At 36.8% G+C, this 15,868-nt stretch overlaps 1 protein-coding gene across 1 annotated transcript in view; it reads left to right on the forward strand.

The window, feature by feature from the left end:
* Positions 1-11,197, forward strand: part of SH2D4B (SH2 domain containing 4B) — a 124,749-nt gene extending 113,552 nt beyond the window's left edge. The window contains exons 4-6 of the mRNA XM_075217159.1: positions 4,220-4,367; positions 9,019-9,226; positions 10,821-11,197. Of these exons, the coding sequence (XP_075073260.1) occupies positions 4,220-4,367; positions 9,019-9,226; positions 10,821-10,989 (525 nt within the window). The 3' untranslated portion in view covers positions 10,990-11,197. The remainder of the gene's footprint in view (positions 1-4,219; positions 4,368-9,018; positions 9,227-10,820) is intronic.
* The last annotated feature ends 4,671 nt before the right edge of the window (positions 11,198-15,868 follow it).

The raw sequence follows: 15,868 nt of genomic DNA on the forward strand, positions 1-15,868 counted from the left end.
CTGTCTCCCTCTTCTGCTCCGCTGTCACCATCCTCTGCTCTCTGTCCCCCTCCTCTGCCCTCTGTCCCCCTCCTCCGCTCTCTGTCCCCCTCCTCTGCTCTCTGTCCCCCTCCTCTGCTCCGCTGTCACCATCCTCTGCTCCGCTGTCCCCATCCTCTGCTCTCTGTCCCCCTCCTCTGCCCTCTGTCCCCCTCCTCTGCTCCGCTATCACCATCCTCTGCTCTCTGTCCCCCTCCTCTGCTCCGCTGTCACCATTCTCTGCTTTCTGTCCCCCTCCTCTGCCCTCTGTCCCCCTCCTCTGCTCCGCTGTCACCATCCTCTGCTCTCTGTCCCCCTCCTCTGCTCCGCTGTCACCATCCTCTGCTCCGCTGTCACCATCCTCTGCTCTCTGTCCCCCTCCTCTGCTCTCTGTCCCCCTCCTCTGCTCCTCTGTCACCATCCTCTGCTCTCTTTCCCCCTCCTCTGCTCCGCTGTCACCATCCTCTGCTCTCTGTCCCTCTCACTCTGCCCCGCGCCAGGCGCCAGCCATAAAAAAAAAAAAAGAACACAGAAAATTACCAATCCGTCGGGCGCCGGGACCCAGCAGCCTCCTCTCTCCCGCAGCAGCTTGTTACTGACGTCAATATTCAGTGACAGCTGTGGGAGAAAGGAGGCTGCTGGGTCCCGGCGCCCTACGGATTGTTAAGTTTCTGTGTTCTTTTTTTTTTTATGGCTGGCTGGCGGCACCCCAGTGACATCGCCGCGGCACCCCTGAGAGCTGCGGCACACACTTTGGGAACCGCCGTCTTAGGGTGTGTTTGCCCGCTTTAGCTTCTTCAGTAAATGAGCTTTCAAACCTGAGTTTAATATATAAGAATGTAAAGAAATACTTTGTACTGAAATTAAAAGGATTTTGAGATATATAACCTCTAAAATGTTTTTTCTGTAAAGTTCAACTATAACTTTTTTCCCTCCTTCAATTACAAAGGTAATTTTTTTTGTATATAGTGTCTCAACCCTGGCTTCATTAGATTAGTTCACAAATTGATATAGACACTTTGGGCCTGAATCATTAAGGAGAGGAAGGCAAATAAAAGGATGTAATTTGATCCTGGACAAAACAATGTTACAATGCAAGGGGTACAAGTTAGTTTATTATTTAGCACATAAAGAAAATACTGGCTTGTTTGTTATGTAGCAGACAAATACTTGATAAATATATTTTTACACTTAAATTTAATGTTGATCTACATGCCCCACCTCAACTATAAATCTGTCCACACATTTTAAATTTAGCTCCCTCTCCAATGCAACATGGTTTTGCCAAGGTGCAGTTATTCCTTTTTACTTTCCTTTCCTCAATGAATCAGGCTCGGGTAAAAATGTTAACTACGTTGTGTGATTTTTAAAGGGTAATAACCCATGTTTGAATATATCCATATTTGGGCCTTGCTGTACTGCCTGCTGTTTTATCAGCCACCATACAGTTTTTATTACTAAAATTCCTTTATCTTGCCACAATTATGTCTGGTGTCAATTATTCTAAGGTAAATGTTAAGAGGGTAAGAGTGCTAATTAAGCATTTTAAAACTGTATAAATGAGATATATTATCTGGAATGCTTAAAACGTAGTGTTTACCAGATGAGGTTAAGGTTTTCCCTATAATTTGTAGCACCATGCCTAATAAAGAAAATATAAATTACATTTAAAATAATCTGTCTTTCCCACACTGCCATTTATATTCCCTGGCCCATTAAGATGTTTAGCAATACTCCTCACAGTGATTAGATTGAGAAATTTAGCAATCGTGTCTCTGTGCATGAAATTATCACAGGAAAATATTTCTTTTTTTTATTTCTGGTACTTTTCATTCCATTGTAAATGTTTGGTTTCCATATAATAAATCACATACCTTTAATTTTTCACATTATAATGTACATTTTGGCAAAATGTACATTTGACTAAATCCAGATTTTTAGTACAGAAGACATACGTGATCCAAGCATTTTTTTTAAGGCTTCAAAACACAACCCATAACAAATAAGCGTTGGCAAATAGAGCTCCTCCAAACACAATTGTTTATTTTCAAAATCCCAAGTGGATAGCATTTCTATGAATCTTTAGGTGCTCATTTAATGATTTTTTTAAGTAATAGATAATACATTTTAAAGCAGTATCATATGGTTGTAGGACTGCAGGAGGTCCACTGACCTTTCACCAGCTACCCCAGATCCTTCTAGCTTTATGCCCTGTTGTTATTTTTTTTGCTTTATGCCCTATCAGCCTCATATCTTATTCTCTGCTTTACACTTCATGGTCTTAACTCTTGGTCCCAACTCTTATTTAATAAAAGCTAAGGTATAGGGTGAATCTCGACAGATCGTAAATATGAGAATAATAACGTAATTGTGATTCCTGCTTACTTCATTAAAACAAGATTAGGAATGTTTAGGTAAGCTTTATTAGTAATCAGTGTGCTTCAAAGTCTATTTTTGGTTTCAATTACCTGCGTGAACAAACATTTACTGCCATGGGGCCCTTCTAAAACAACAAGTGCAACAGGTTGATGGATAGAAACTACTCTGTAGAATAAAGGTTGAGCCTAATTTTTAAAACCTGGTAGAAAATCTGTTCACCTAGAAGTCACACTGAATTATCAGATTTGTTTATTATATTGGTCAGTATGATGGTAGCGATAGCTTGTGATTTTTATTCTTTTAATTGCCAATACCCATAGTATTTTCGGAGAGACTATCTCTTTCAGTCACGCCTCAGTGCTTTTCAGTTTGTTTTTTAATTTTTAGAACAATTACTCAACTTACAATAAAATGATTGTCGATGTGCCTACAATAGGCAGTTTCCAGTAAATCATCGCTGTTCAAAAAGACTTCTCTGTGCAAAGTCACTACTTAAAATTAGCTAACCTCATATCATGCTTTGTTGAGAGCATTTGCTATCAGAGCATGTGACTCTCTGGTGGCTATTTTTCTAATTCTCTGTTTTATATAACTCAAGATATGTGGCTATTATAAAAGTACATTGTACTTCTTATTAACTTTAAAACCATGTCATAATACAGTCTGTATCTTTATCTATCAACCATTACACATTGTCCACTAATCTTACACATTGTCTAGCAATCTCCCTTTGGTCTCACCGGAAGGGAGGTGATGTCTATATCATAGGCACAGTCAAATACAATGTAACTACCATTCCCAAGTAAGACTTTTCAAACAAACTTATTTAATTTATCTTATTTAACTTACATCTTCCTAAAAAACAATATCTAAAAATATCTCTTACTTTTCAATCACTTACAAACAAGCACTTCTTAAAAGCTAGACCAAGGTGACCTATGGCTCGGTCAGCCATTTTTAAGAAATAAACCTTTTTGTAATCTTGTTACAAAACAGATATCTCACACATTGGGAATGGAAATGTCTACATACAATGTCTTCCTACAACACAGCTATTCTCTCCCACAACAACCTTTTTGCTAACTTCCATCCTATATCACTTAACAATCTTCACTAAATTACAAACAATGTGAAGGCATCTATTTCAAATCTTTTCACACAATGTAATTAACAGCTAAGAATCGGTGCACGTTAAAATTTACTACAATGTATTTACAATGTTACAATATCACAGCCACATACATTTCTACAAGCCAAAATCAATTCAATGTAAACACCACATCACTACTGACCAAATTATGTGATCTTTCCAAGATTCCAACTCTCCATGTTGTCCCAATGTAGCTCCTATTGTTTATAGTATTACCATTAAAACACTCACTATAAACACTGAAAATATTACTCATATTTAAGTCTATTCCCTAATGTTCAAAGTATTACCAGAACCTCAAAGGGCCTATGCTATACTTCTCTGTTCCTGTGTCTTGAGAGTGGAAAAATCTGTGTCTGTCTCTGTGAGCAGTCTTTTCCCAAAAAGGCCTTTGTCTTAAGAAAAGCTAATTAGAAACTTTTGGGAGAAGTTGAGGTACATCATTGGAAGTCAGGTTCATTCAAATGTAAATGTGTTTTGCCTCACAGCTCTCTTTAGAGAAACGCTACCTGCCATATAAAGTAGAAGAGGGGATTGTCTATGGAAAACAGTTTATTTTTGATGATGGCTAAAGCTTTGCATGGAAAGTGATTGGTTATATATAATCTTTTACATTAATAATGCAATGTTCATTTCATGTGCAGTTTTCATCCAATATTTTTTTAATCATAGAAAAGGGAAGATGAAGAGAGAAGAAAAGGCGAGGAACAAATTCGCCAGCGGGAAGAGTTACGTGCGAAGGAGTTGTACTTGAGTCTAAAGAGAGCGCAGCAGCAAAGTCAACGCAGTGAAAATGAGGAGGAGGAGTGGCAAAAGCAGTGTAAGTAGAAATGAAAAAGGGTATATGCTTCCATATTGTACATCTTTTTACCTGATAATTAGAACTTCTTACTTTTAGAGAATATGCAGGGCTTTTCACATGGAAGTCATATATAAAACATATAGTCAAATACATAAAAAATAATATTCATAAGAGGTATGCATTTGTATTGTGTATAATCAGTGAAGGAATATATTACTAAGCTAATTAAAATCTATTATGGAAACACTTATTAAGTTACAAATCATTCACTTATTCCTCATAAATAATTCATGGACTACTTCACTTGTACTAAAAGAAATAGAAAACAGCTAATTAAAATCAATGGTTGATGTGCAACCAGACAAAGATGTACCCATTGTCAACACATTTTCACTGTTGCAAAATAAACCAACAGTCCCTGACATAGCTAAAAGCCCCTACAGAATCTAAGTGGGGGCAATAATTTTGGCAGCTTATAGCTGCTGAAGAGGCTGTGTTGGTGCTTCAGCAGTTGCAAAAAGTGGGAAAGAACCAAGCATCTCTGAGGCCAGGTACACACTGAAGAACTTTCCGACCGACATGTTATCTCAAACAATTGTACCTACGATTTAAGGTCTGATCAGTCTGGTGATTGATCCATACACACTGACACGATTTACCTTCAGATCTGTGCTCTTCATCTGGTCCTTTATCTGGTCCTCTAGTCCTTGGAGAATGACAACGCAATATTCATTCATTCATTCTTGTCACATTTTCACACTGATTAAAACCGTCTTTTTATAGTTATCCACATGTCCTAATGAATATCGTTACCTTCTATGACTCTGAAACAAAACATTTTGTCTCAGAACGAGCTAATTAATTATTCCTTCTACAGCACTCTCTACATTTATTTACAGGGACATTCATTGCTATCATCAGCTGAAATGCATACACACTACATGATCGGTCGGTAATTGGTCGGAAAATATTAAACAGTACGACCAACCAAATGAGCTGACACTCAACACTTTGGAATGACTTTCTACCATTGTGTCACTATACACACTAACCCGACTTTCGACCAAACGGTCGGTCGTATGTCAGCTGATTTGCCCGATTATTGGACAAAAATGCTCCAGTGTGTACACAGACTAAGTTCTCATATCATCATTTCATCATTAATTTATTTATATAGCGCCACTAATTTCACAGCGCTGTACAGAGAACTCACTCACATAAGTCCCTGTCCCATTGGGGCTTACATTCTAAATTCCCTAACACACACAGACAGACAGAGACAGACAAGACAAACACACAGACTAGGGTCAATTTTGTTAGCAGCCAATTTACCAATCAGTATGATTTTTTGGAGTGTGGGAGGAAACCGAGGCACCCGGAGGAAACCCACACAAACACGAGGAGAACATATAAACTCCTCACAGATAAGGCCATGGTTGGGAATCAAACTCATGACACCAGTGCTGTGAGGCATAAGTGCTAACCACTAGGCCACTGTGCTGCCCTATATATCAAAAACCTGAGCCCTGGTAAGGTTGCTACCAGTATTGTAACATCACTGGCAATAGACATGTACCAGTCTTGCAAAAATGATCTGTTGTATGTTAAAGTAAATATATTAACAATTTGTTGCAGTCAACAAAATGTTACTATAGACATTTTGGGGCATATTCAATTGTTGGCTTTACAGCCAAAAGTAACGCGCCCTGCGCACTATAACCGTCATTACGGTAATAGTGCATGTAAATACTGTTATTACGGTACTTTTCACGCTGGATTTCAGCTCACGGCTCAGGGAGTTGCGAGCTGAAATCCATCTAGTATTACCGTAATAACGGTAATAGTTTTTCCACGGCGGAAACCACCAACAATAGAATATGCCCCTTTGTGTATACATTTTGGCAAGGGGACAAAATGACGTTGTGCTTTGTTTTAAAACCTCATGTGTTGTTTCTACTTTTGTTTGTTTTATTTCACTTTTTCTTATTTAATTCTCCAATGCAATATTGTTACAATATGAAATGCTAAATATCAAAGCTATTCCAGACAAAATAGCATATACTTAATAACCCAACAAAAGTTTCTGTTAAAGCATGGACTACTAGTTTTCCTTAAATTAGCTCTTGTGTGCAGTATACATTTTTTTTAACATTTGTGATTTCTTAATATATTTGTTTTCTTATTTGCTTAAAATATAGCAAATTATTTTTGACTAATTTGCTATAGCAAATTAGTCTTGTAAATAAAGTATTTTACTTCATGGCTACTTGTAGACAAAACTTATACTTTGTGTTTTTTTCCCTTCAAAATACCCTCTAATTAGCACCATGCCAGGTGTGCAGTTGTCTCTCTTAGCATTATCGTAGCCTTGAGCATGGAAACCAGACCCTGCACAGACAATGAAATTAAACAGTAAATTACCAATCTCTGGAGAAGTCATTTGCTAATGGTGTTCAAAATGTTATTTGGTCAGTCTTCAATGATAGAAACACCTAAGCAAGTAACAGTTATAGCAAACAGTTGTTAAAAAATAACACATGAAAAAAGTGACACATTTTTAGGTCATTGCTCTCTTAATGCTGTGGGCAATATTTGCTAACATTTATTTGACACTACACCTACCCAGCATGTCATGTCCACTGGGCATATTTATAGTACAACAATATAAATTATAGGGGCATAGGATACTAAACCTAAACAACATGACATGAACACTGCAAATGATCATAATTACACTCTATACAGACATATGACTACAATTCCTACTTAACATAACCCCTTAATATGATTAGAAAAATTACATTGTATTTTAAATATTCAACTTTTCAACTGAAAATTAACTTTAATAATATATAAAATACTAATATACAGATAAAGAGCCTGAGTCATTAAGGAATGTAGGGCAAAAAAAGGAGTAAATGTTCTCCGGGATAAACCATGTTACAATGCAAGGGGTGCAAGTTAGTTTATTATTTTGCACATAAGTTAAATATTGGCTATGTCAAAGTCAGCAAATTGGATAAAGTCATTTCAATTAAAGTAGAGCAAACTTGGTTGTCTTTGTCTGAAAAGATGCATACGGTACGCTACGGCGTACAAGGGCACGCTACGGCGTGAAAGGGCGTACGCATCCACTACACGTGGCAGCAACAGTAACTGGTCTTTTACCATACATTCGCACAAACACGCATACTTATAAAATAGTACACATTAATGGTAGTTGCAACACATAGTCAGTTATGTCGAAATATAGTAGTATTTATATGTTATATTAGAGTTACATGCATATTAGTGAAATACACGGAACAGGTTGAAGGAATCATATCATGAGTGGTATCATAATAAACCTCTTTACATATCCTACTGGTTGGTTCTCTCTGCGAAGGAATTGCAGAGAGCATACGCAAGTTATGAATGATAGGGAATTATGAACTACTTAAGACTAAGGAATCTTGGCGTGAAGAACCGAGCATACCCCCTGGAGAGGTGACCCCCTCCTTTGGATTCCTTAGGATGAACTAGCCAAAGATTGACAACCTCTTGGACCTTCCTGAGACCTGGACCAATAGATGCAAGCTATACCATCTTCATTGTATTACTGTATTTCATTGTGTATATAAGCAGCAGCTTCACATCCAGTGTTCAGACATCTTGTCCCCAGACTTCAGGATTGAATGACTGCACTGGATCCAGAGCGCCTGCGATAAGTAACGGCTGTATTTATTATTACTTCGCTTGAGCATATTATTCTACTATTTGCGAATAAATCTTTGTGCATTGGAAACACAACTCGAGGTTCGACAATCGTTATTGGTTAGCGACAATATGCACATAACAGCTGTTTTTAATATGTAGCACACAAATACTTGATAGCTTTCTTTTTGCACTGAAATTTAAAGCTGATCTTGGACATTCCCCATCTCAACTATAAATATGTCCATACATTTTAAATTTACCTTCCCCTCCAATGCAACATGGTTTTGTCAAGGTACAAAGTTACTATTTTTTTTTGTTTTCCTTTTCTTAATGAATCAGGCCAAAAAAGTTGTACCCAACAGCCAATAATAGTACTAGGTACTAATTAATCTCCAAAATCTGTAACTGTACCTGAAAACACATGGGTGCTGAAAATTACACTGATATTTATTCCATGTACGACAGTACTTGTTTTCATCACTCAATATGTTTCATTTTCTTCGTTAAGTAGAATGAGCAGGATATAAGTTACTACATATGGTACAGGGAGGCTCTTTTGGAGTAATAAAACTTGATATCATAAATGTGTCTCAGTTGTCTTAATTGGACTCCACTCTTATTTGACATGCCTTATGGCGTCTGCTATTTAGCAGTCATGATACAGTATCACATTAATACGAACAAGGTTTATGAAGTGAAGTTCCATATCTATTGACCACATAAATGGTTATACCTAATTCACTTTTTTACTGTTTTCAAATACATTCAAGGCCGGTACAAGCGCACCTGGTTACATAAACATGGACCATGCAGGATATGGTGCTGCATATTTAGGCCTTTATTGTGACTGCTTGTTTGCTGACAAGAGACAGGTTTTAGATTGGGAATATACTTTTCATCCAATCGTTTTATTTATACACTGCTTCACAATGTTACTTTAGTTTTAAATATTTACTTTTTTATTTTTGTATAGTGTGCAAGTCGAAAGCAGCAGATGAAGAGCGCAAACACAAAGCTCGCAGAGCACGGGCTGAATATCACCGTCAGTCTCTACGGGCCATCCAGAAAGGAAAAGTAGCTGGGCTAAGCAACCTATTCCAAAGCACCAGCCTAAACAATGGCCTGGAATCTAGTCAAGAGAACAGCAGTGTATCACCATTGAAAGTTAAAATGCCAGTTGAGTAAGTTCTGTATGCAACATTTTGTACATTGTGCTTTTATATTTAGTGTGTTATTATGAACGATATAGATGACTCTCCATAAGCTGGCAAATATTTTATAGTACTGCAGAAGTAGTACTATATGTACTAACTATACTATAAGTGCTATATGGCCATTATGACTTTCCAGCTTGGTGGAGACCAAAGTAGTAAAAGGAAGAAAAAAAAATTGTAATATGACTTGAAGAATAGAGCAATTTTCAACACAAAATATAAATGAATGCATTGTATTTTGCAATGCTATAGTGTGACACGTTATTATAGAACAAGTCAATGTTGAATTTCAACAAATATCTTACCAATCTTGAATTATTTAATTTGCATACTGTACATGTGAGGATTGGCTGTAGTTTTAATGGACTTGTCCTCTATGTTACCACAACCCTGTTTAGCATCTGCCAGCCTCCCCCTTCTATGTAGCAATTCAGTGGGAGTTCATCCACCAACTCCACTTGCACTGTGTTTACTGGATCAAGTTGTTTCTCACTAGGAAGAGCAGAGAACTGTTAGACAATCCAGTTAGGATGGGAAGTGTGTACTTTATGCAGAACCTGATTGGATGGTCTTGCCACAGGCTAATCATTATTCACATTCACTTTCTGATTCTTGCAGATATTAATGTCTCTACCCACTCTCTTCTCTAGCAATAATAGAGAGAAATAGACTGATTTGGTAGCAGTTATTAAATAATGAGAGGCGGTAAGAGGATAGATAGATGGGGCATGTATATGTGTATGTGTAAGCCTAAAAAACATAAAACAGCAAGCAGAAATAACAGAATTAAAATTTTAATAAAACTGCAGTACAGGTCACTTATTCAATAACATAAGGAGACACTGCTGTCATTATGGCACAGATTGAAGTCTTGGATAGATTTTGGCTTATTGTAAACCAGTCCTCATGGATAAGGGTGACCCCCATCTCCTGTTCCCACTTAACCTCAAAGGAGAATTTCTCCAGGGGAGATGGTGAGCTCATAATTTTGTACAAAGTAAAGACTAATAACAGGTGAAACAGATACAGGTAGAGTTGTAGCAGCGGGGAAGTGTGAGATGGTCAAACACTGTCTGCGTACAGTAGGGATGTGTTTGCATAATTGCAGAGGCAGAAACACACGGTGACACAGATACACCTGTCAGTAGCCGTATTAGCAGTGGGTGCCTCAGGGCTGGTGTAAATACACAATGATAATGATGACTGTTGCCAGTACTAGCTAGTCACTTCAGATGGGCTGATTGAGGATTTAACCCTTGATAGTGCTTTTTTAATTGATTGTTCCTATATTATATGATTTTGTGGGTGTTTTTAAGAATTCATTTTTTGTTGCTTTCAATCGTACACAAGAAGGAAGATTATACTTGCTGTATAATCTTCAATCTGTGTCATTTCACAGGAACTCACTTTTTTAACTAATATAATGTAATAATATAATAGAAATTCTCTCCTGCATGGGCAGTTGTGTGGGACGGCTGAAATTGAAGCCTTCATTTTGAGAAATATGCTCTTGTTGTGTTTTTTATTGCGGAATTATTACTGATTTTTCTCCCTTCATTAGAAAAGTATGGGCACGACCAGCTCGACCAATATCAAGAGATGTCATTATTCGATGGTTTAAAGAAGAACAGATCCCCCAGCGTGCTGGTATGAAAAAGAATAGCACACAGATCGCAACATGGTTCCATGGTAATATTCTTCTACATGATCTTCTGTGCCTTGCAGATTAAGTTAGGTGTTTCTGTCTATGGAGGTAAATTTATCAAGCTGGGGGTTTGAAAAAGTGGAAAAGTTGCGTAGTAGAATGTACTAAATAAATAACTACAATCTGATTGGTTGCTATAGGCAACATCTCCACTTTTTCAAACCCGCAGCTGGATAAATTTACCCCTAGGAGTCTATTTTACATCCTTCAATAGTGAAAGGCAAATAAACAATGTTACAATTAAAATAAACGATGGTAGAGCTATATCCATTTACAAATTTATGTAAAATGACCATGTAAATAGATCCTAGTCACAGTGAGGCGCAGACACAACACGCGTCAAAACAGGGCTAAAGCTGTGCACCAGGAATTAGGTGGCACAAGAGTTAGCTAGCTGCAGGAACTGCTCGCAACTGGAGTTGCTTGCCACTCGTAATACCTTACCAAGCTGCGGCACACTCCCACTCCTACACTTCTTAAACAGACTTTGCGTCCGACTCTAAATGAGGTCCAAAGTGAGATAACTGAATCAGAATGGAAGTGTTTACATTCATCCAATGTTCTCAATATTAATGTTCTGGCAATTTGATCGGTCTGGAGGTGGAAACAAAATAAAATATTTGTGAGGTCAGTTAAGTAATAAATAATAGGTTCACTGTTAGAACTGAACTCTCTTTTTATGAAATAAGCAGATTTTATGTAGCGTAATTGCATTAGACTTAACTGACCTTGTTTCCAGGCAGTAAAATTTACAAAAGGCGCTGTTGTAAGAGGCACCATGAGAGGTATATTTTCAGAGGCAGTTCCAATTCTCTGTGATCTGCTGTAATTTTTTTTTAAACAGAAATTTTAATAAAGGCAAACCCCAGTGGGCTTTGTCTTTAATAAAATTGCAGTTTTAATAAAGTGTTGAAACCGAGGCTGAATAAATATACCCCTCATGTCTTTTTCCCTTAAATTGTAGTTAGCCTTCTCTTTCATATTATGGCCAGAACTCATCTTTCTGACCTTTAAGTTTGTGTTACTGTGTAGAAAGCTGTATGTGCCAATACAAACTATGTGATAATTCTGCTGAGTAAAGCTGTGACTGTTTGTTTTCATTGTATTCCTAAACTGTGTCCTTTTATTATATTGTATTTATATTTTATTATATTGTGTAAGCAACACTGCTTACTGTTATACTACATATCCCTGTTGTCACATTGTTGCAATGAACATGTCAGCAGAAGTGGAGAGATTTTCTTTTTCTTTATGCATAAATCAGGTTTGAGGCATATTAGTACATATATATTTATGCTACTGTTTAATTATTCATAACCAGGATAATGCATGTCAATGTATATTAGCCGCTTATTATCAAGAACATTTAGATTGTTTCAAATTTATTAAAAGCAAACACAATTTATTTTACTGATAACAGTGAGCCAAAATGTATTTATAGGCTTCTAACATTTTCAATAGCTAGTTGCAAAAGTGTTATGAAAAACATGGACATCACTTTGAAATGTATACATAGTAACTGTTGAACAATTTTTTTTTGCTTCTCATGCAGCTGTTATTTAACAAAATTAGTATAGTTAATGTTGCTTCATTGGTCAGAGAATACACAGAAAAGCAACATAGGTGTGAAATCTGAGCATATAAAGTAGAATAATTTAACCCACTGAAGGTCCACTCTGGTCAATGATTCAGCAGTCTGACTGATTTAACTTACTAACGTACTGTGACACAATTTTAAGGGACTGTAAACAAAACTAAAATAGAGAATGATCGAAAGTATGTGCTATTGCGGAGTGTAATGATCATTGTAACTGATGCAAATGCATTATTGTCCATTTTTATATGTATTCTTTGGCCTAATTGCAGTGTTCGGGATTCTTCTCTAGTATTTGAGGATGGCCTTTTGAGCAGGCCAAAACATGCTGCATCTTTTTGGGATTTGAGGACTGTCGTGTTTGAGGATTGTATGTTTGTTTTTACAATAATTGCAAACTTTTTGCTAATGTATCAGTGCATCATTCAGGTCAAATTGTATATTTGCAGTCTATGTGATCAATATTTTAACAAAGCATGCACTTGCTTTCTTCCTACAGTAGTAAATACAATTTGATTTTGTACAGTGCAGTGATGATTTACAGCTTCGAATCGGACCCGATCACCAAAAAATAAAATATAGCTAGGTACCTTTGAAGTAAAGTATTATCCATGGGATAATGTTAGCTGCTATGGGTTATATCAGACAATCATGTCAATTTTGTATATCTGTGAACTTTGACACTAGCAAACCTGTAAGCCTATGTGTGTGAAGAAAGTTTGTTTGTAGTCTACTTATTTATCTTGTTAATATATATTTTCTATCATCATTTTATCTATAATCATGTATGACTAGAACCGTGTGTGACATCCTAGCCACCCCTACAAATTAATACTTTATCTCCTGCTGCTATTACATGTCACTATACACGATGTCAAGGGCAGGTCAGTTTCCCAGTACAGGATGTAGGAGACATGGTGAGGTGTGAGAAGCCGGTCCTCCAGAGGTCAATTACAGATCCCCAAGATGACACTAAATTCCTTTGTGAACTGACAGGGAAACATCAGCAGGTCCTTGATGTCATACATGCACTGTAACTGAAATAAACCACTGAAGTATTCACTAAGTAGCAGACTTTACAGACCGAAGATGTGCAGAAAAACATGTATTGCAATGGCAGAAAAACAAACAGAAAACAAACACACTACTCATCAGAAAATGTACTCACTGAATCAACCTCCTAACTTAGCTGGACAGATATAAACCAATTGCATGTAGATGGCTGTGCAGCAATTTCCCTTCAACCTATGAGTGTCAGACTTCCAAGTTTCTAAAATTCTATTTTTTTTTATTAGCAATTGGATACAAACGATAGTAACAAAAAAAGTAAAAATAAACAATAAAAAGGATCATACATTTTACATTATTAACAGTGAATAAAAAAAGAAAGAAAAGATTTTGATTGAGGATAGGAAAGGAAAGGCGGGAAAGGATGTTTAAGTAAATTGTGGGAGAGAAGTATATTCATGTTCAAGACCTAGTAAGTTTTTCAGTTGAGGAGGGCTTATAAGGGGTCAGCACAGAGGGTCCCAGAAGTAGGGGTCCAGATTACATTAACATGTGAGCTCAAGTGAGTTGAGCTCTTAGAAAAGCCAAAACCTGGGTAAAAGAGATTTCTTTGTTGTGAAAATAGTATATGATATTTTCCCTTGTGCTATGAACCAAATGTAGAACTTAAAGGAAAAATTGTGGGGAGGTCACACTGTATCCAGGACTTGGCGATGAGGTATTTGGCTGCTGCCAGGATGTGGGAGGCAAAGTGTTTATCTGTGTCTTGGAGTGAAAGCAAAAGGGTCATTGGGTCTTTAGTAATCTGCCACGGTAACAGCTGGGCTAGAAGTTCCCAGTAGGCAGAAACTTGTGTGTCTAACAAATATTGCGTGTGTCTCTGACCGCATTCCTTCAAGCAGTTCAAGATGGTGGAGGGAAACATGACTGAAAGTTAATTGGGTGTACAATATCACTTATTATAGACTTTGTAGTCATTTTCTTTAATCAAGGTTGAAATTGAGCTAGCCACTACCGCTTCCATAACTGTTTCCCGACAGTCTTTGTCAGGAAAGCCATGACCCTCTCCCACTCCCTCTCTGTCTGAAATGAGACCCCAGAACCTTGTCCAACAGTTCTAATTTTTTAACGTGAAAATCCAAAATAAATTACCTTTATTGTTATCTTTGTCCAATAACATTAGTTAATTATAGCAGAGGTGAAACCCTATCCTCTTACACTTTTTGTCACCCTTTTTGTTACCCTAGTCGGTAAGTCATGGCATTCATTTTATGTACTTAAGTATAAATAAACACCATCATTAAACTGATTCTCCTGGCTCTAAAGTCATTTAATAAAAGTTTTCTAAACCTATAATAAATGTACCTCAGATTGTACTTCAAAGATTCAAATAAGTGTTTTGTAAAAATGTATTCAAGACATAAGATGATGCTTTATGTAAAATTGCAGAAATCAGGGATGCTTGGAATAAATGTACACACATTATGGGTACATTGTAAAACATAGCCACAACAGAATGTACATAGTAAACATTTAGGACCTCATTTAGAGTCAGACGAGAAGTCCGTTTTAGGCGCATCCAACAAAAAAACACTATCATGCATGTGCAGAAAGCACCAAATCTGCCTGCATCTTGGACACTTGAGCCTAAATCAGACTTTGCGTCCGACTCTAAATTAGGTCCTTACTGATTATTGGTGGTACAGCATAAACAAAGACATTGAATACCTGATGGAATAACTATATGTTTAGGTGCTAGAATTTAAGCTTGTCTTACTCCTTGTTTCTTTGTGATATCACAGAGACACTCAGTATTGGATCTGGAACACATACATATAAACATTTGTGTTGTGATATTAAGCCATGCAAAAATCATAAATGATAATTGTTGTTCTAGACCATTTGCTAACAAATTGACACATGTTGATATAGTGCTTAATTGCACAATATTCAATTCTAAAATATTTTAATTTATGATAGTGTTTCTTCATTTGTATTAGAATATGTATTTTAATTTAAAAAATCTACTGTACTGTGTATGTAGTCTGAGTTTGCTTTAAACCAAAAATACCACTCAGAGTGAGGATGCTCATATACATGAATAGCAAACAAAGCAACAAGCTGTCCCGGAAACTGTTGAAGCAATTTAAGAACTACCACAGCTTAATAGTAACTGTCTTCCAAGATGAACAAAGACAAAAAGGTGACATACAGACATTTCTGTCTAATCTGGAAATGTACATATTGAAGACAGTTGCCCCAAATGGACTAATTACAGTTATACACCTGTGTAACTTTTATT

Source organism: Mixophyes fleayi, chromosome 6, assembly GCF_038048845.1.
Source record: "Mixophyes fleayi isolate aMixFle1 chromosome 6, aMixFle1.hap1, whole genome shotgun sequence".
In the NCBI taxonomy this organism is placed as follows: domain Eukaryota; kingdom Metazoa; phylum Chordata; class Amphibia; order Anura; family Limnodynastidae; genus Mixophyes; species Mixophyes fleayi.